A 4,513-nucleotide genomic window follows, 5' to 3' on the forward strand; every position below is an offset into this window, starting at 1 on the left:
TATATATATATATATTTATATATAAATGTATGTACATATATGTATACATACATACATATGCATATTGTGTGTGTGTGTAACACAATTATGTTTGTTGAATTAAAATGCTGGGTGGATAATGATATTGAACAACCAACTCTTTTAATGAGTAATACTTATTTTGACAGTTGATGTATCTCTTTGATCTTCACTTCATCTAGTTATCTTGAACAGATATTAAATTCTTTTGGAATGTTTGCCAAAATAGAGCAGGTTTCCATCCAGGGAAATAATTTATCTATCTTCTACTTAATACCTAGAAACTGGAGTGAGATACCATTGTCTTTGTTAAAGCCATGCTGCATTCAACCAAAATATTTAAATTGGTTTCTGTTCATCTTGAAGCAGTTGGTATTAGAAAGTAGTCTCATCATAAATTGATAGCTTTAAAAACTTCTATTTTTAACAAATTAATCATTTGCCCAACCCATTCCAGTCTGAAAAAAAAAGTGACAAAAAATGGAAAATTTAATAAATATAAATAAGGCAGAATTGTTACTGTGCCAGGCAAAATGCATAGTGGCATTTTTTCTATCTTTACATTCTGAGTTCAAATTCCACCAAGGTTGACTTTATCTTTCATCCTTTTAAAGTCGATAGAATAGGTACCAGTTGAGCACTGGTGTTGATGTAAGCGACTAATGCCCTACCCCAAAATTGCTGGCCCTGTGCCAAAGTTTGAAAATAATATAGTTTAACATAAATTGACAATGAATTAATTCTTAATATTGTCATTCCTCCCCACCCTTTATAAATCGAGGTATTGACACCAGTTCTAATTTACTTTGGCTGGCAATGGGGAGCTTCTGCCACGAAACATCAACAGGTGTATGTAAAAATTAAGTAAAAATTTGTGAATTTCTACAGTTAGGAAAACGGGAAAAGGGTATCCTATTCGTATTCTATTTTGTAATGGGATTTCTCTAATGGGTGGTATATGGCAAGGTTGGTCAGGTATTGAACAGAATATCTCCTTATGTTTTAAATTTTAATTTTGTCCAAAACGACTTTGTCATTTGTACTTCTGGAGCTAATAAAATTAAGTGCTTGTCTGCAAGGATGAGGGTCAGTTGATATAATCACCTGTATACTTAGAATTTGTGTACCAGCATTGCCACATTCCAGTCATTGAAAGTAGCAAAACAACAAAAGATGAACTTGTTTTGTATTATCTGATTTTTTTTGTTTTGTTTAAGTGACATCTTGTATGGAGAAGTTTAATGGCTGTAATTTTGTTGAAATATAACCATAAAAGATTAAAATGAATTAGTAACAACATATCTCAATTTATCAAATAGAGCTAAGTTTTTTATGTTAAATACTGTAGATTGTGGAAACAAAATTTAGAAATATTTTATGATACAGTAAACTCCTTCATATCCAGCACCACTGAGGCCAGAGGGTTACCAGATAACAAAATTTTCCAGATATCTGATCATCGCTTTTTAAATTACCATGACATCTTACAAAACACATTAATACTCCCTGTATTCATCAGTATTATCATTAACATTCTAAATGTAGTAGAAATAAGAGAACTTGAAGGAATAAAATGTATGATTTAAGCTAAGAACAAGTTTTGTTAATCTAATAAAATTCAAGAATTGTAAATGCAGTAAAATAAAGTTTGGTACTTTAAGAAGCAATGATCCATGTAAAATACAGTAGAAATTCTCTTTCTTTTAATGACAGCTAATTAGTATTAACACAGATTCTCTTGATTCTAATCAACAGCACACTTTCTTTTATTTTTCTTTGGGTGCAGGTTGCTTGAGAGTTCTGGTTATTTGAGTACTGGATAAGAGTGAGTTTACTGTATTTAGGTAATTTGATAAGCTGAGTAGAGGGTAAGCTACTTGGTCTGTGAATTCCATTAGCAAATTTCGGTTTCCTGTTGCAGTCAATTCTGAATACTACCTGTGTCATTGTCTTTGGAAATAATAAACATAACTGTTATCATTTCCATTTTCTTGTAAAAAAAATCTTTAAATTTCATTTCTATCTGGTAGTTCTTTGAAGAAATAAAACCCACTTGAAGTTCGTAAAAGATTGGTGCAATTGCATGAAGTGATATCTAGATAGAAAATGGATTTTTGGAAATAGAAAAGGTCTTGACAAACTATAGTTAAAATATAGTTAGCATTAATATACTTAATACATTAACATATTTAACTCAACATTAACATATTTAATACCAGGAGCATTTAAAAAGCTAATTAGAAATATTTATGTGGTGAAATAAAAATACATGTTAACAATAACTTAAGAATTGTATTTCATGCTTAAATATAGTTTAATTAAAATTTTTAAACGTGTGTTCCTAAATGTTTTGAAATTCTGAAGCCATCCTGACTTTCTCTGTGTAGCTTGTGCCTATTCAAATATGCATAAAAAAAAAGAATCCTTATTAACTAATGTCCATAGACTCACATGTACTAGTTCCTTGAAGCATATCACACATTGCTAAAGCCTTAATCTTCTGCTCTGTAGCTCCCCCATCTCAACTTGTGTACCGTTCTTTCTTGCAGTGGTACTTCTCTGTATTGGTGAGAGTTATTTTCTTATCCTTTTTGTTATTTTCCAATGTCTGTGCTAGCCATTTATCCAGTCATATCCATGACTGGCAGTTCTATCTTCTACTACTGTCGTTGTTTATTATTACAACTACTACTACTGTTGCTGCTGCTACTACTATGTATATATATATATATTCATTCTCTGCACAAAATTATTGTATTTCAGTAAAGACTGAATTTTAACAATTAAACCTTTAATGCAAGGAAGATTTTGTATTTTATTTTCTCCTATCTTTATAAGTGAAATATAGAATTTTTTTTTTTTTAATTAATAAAAGCCATCTGTTATGTTTGATGTCGTTTTGCATGGTGTGAAGATTCTCTGCCATTATTAGTATTTACATTTTTTTTTTTATAAATATACTACTTTTGTATAGAGATGTCCACATTGTATCATCACTGATAGTTTATAAACACCTCCACTTTAATTTTTTTCTTTTTTATTCATTTTGATTGTGTGTTTGTATTTTTCATTTGCTGCTCATGTTTTTTACTCTCCTGCAAGTGAGACCAATTTCCTTACAAGTTTTCTGATTTAATTTACAGCTAATATTAGATGTAGGACTGACCTGTAAGATCTATATGTAATGACAATTGCTTTAGTGATCTATTTGGATTGTTGGTGTTATTGTTGCTTTGATTGAGCAGACCTGTGATTGAAAATGTTTCAATCATGACCAACCCAGCTTTTGTATATTTTGGGGATTACATTGTTCAATGAGTCCATCATTTGTTAGCTGAAAACATGGGACTTGGGAGAAACTGGCTTCTATTTCCAATGGGTTGAATGACTGCATCGTCTCCTTTGCTTGACTTGTCAGTCATTGGTGGAAATGGTATCCATCTTGATAACTGAAAGAAACAGAAACCACTGTTGTAATGTAATGGCCTAGTTTTTGTGGTATGCCATTGAGTGAATCTTTACCAATCAACTAGATGGTCTTCTTCTATATGCAGCCTGGGATGTTTCCAAGTTAGACTCCGTGTGTGTGTGTGTACGCGTGCATGCATGTGTGCACTGCACCATTTTAAATATGTAATCAGTGCTGTATGGGACACACTTGAACTCTGTAAAACCACTGGCTAATCAGAACTGGACTATTTTTCTAATTCTGAAGTGGAATCGTGATCTGGTGCATTTTTTTTTTTTTAATGACTCTATAATTAAAAAGTTTCCTCCTCAACCTCATAGCATTGGGTTCAATCCCACTTCATGGCACCTTGGACAAGTATCTTCTGTTATAACCTTGTGAGAGTGAGAGAAATTTCATGAAAGGAAACTATATGGAAGCCCAGTGTTTATCATCTTGAAAGCCTGTTGCTTAGTGGTTAGGGTATTTGGCTGATAATCATAAGGTCGTGAGTTCAATTCCTGGTGGCACATTGTGTCCTTGAGCTAGACACTTCATTTCATGTTGCTCCAGTGCACTGATCTGGCAAAAATGAACAGTATGTATATTTTAAAGGCCCTGCCTTGTCACAACCTGTGTCGCATTGAATCTCCCTGGGAACTACTTTAAGGATATGAGCGTTGGTGGAGTGCTCAACCATTTGCACATTAATTTCATGAGCTGGCTGTTCTGTTGGTCGGACTGGCTGGAACCCTTATCATCATAACTGACAGAGTGCCAGTATGTATCATCATTATCATCATCATTTTAACATCCTCTTTTCCATGCTTGCATGAGTCAGACAGAGTTTATTGAGACAAATTTTCTACAGTCTTTCTCTTAACAATCCTCATCTGTTTCCAGGCAAGGTAACATTTCCCCTTGACCAGACATGTTTTTTTTTTCCACAGAAGACTGGAAACAAACAACATTGCTTTTATGACAGTAATGCTCATTTAGAACAAGCATGTGATGTGAAGACAATGGTTCATGCACACACACACACAC

At 32.9% G+C, this 4,513-nt stretch overlaps 1 protein-coding gene across 3 annotated transcripts in view; it reads left to right on the forward strand.

Moving 5' to 3' along the window:
* LOC106873556 (KICSTOR complex protein SZT2-like) overlaps nucleotides 1-4,513 on the forward strand; it is an 84,303-nt gene that overhangs the window by 34,576 nt on the left and 45,214 nt on the right. For 2 of the 3 annotated variants that reach the window (XM_052974310.1, XM_052974312.1), the window contains exon 21: nucleotides 2,568-2,585. The exons of the other annotated variant lie outside the window; for it this stretch is intronic. In XM_052974310.1, coding sequence (XP_052830270.1) covers nucleotides 2,568-2,585 — 18 coding nt within the window. The remainder of the gene's footprint in view (nucleotides 1-2,567; nucleotides 2,586-4,513) is intronic. 3 annotated transcript variants of the gene reach the window in all.

The sequence above is a fragment of the Octopus bimaculoides genome, chromosome 18 (assembly GCF_001194135.2).
Source record: "Octopus bimaculoides isolate UCB-OBI-ISO-001 chromosome 18, ASM119413v2, whole genome shotgun sequence".
Lineage (NCBI taxonomy): Eukaryota > Metazoa > Mollusca > Cephalopoda > Octopoda > Octopodidae > Octopus > Octopus bimaculoides.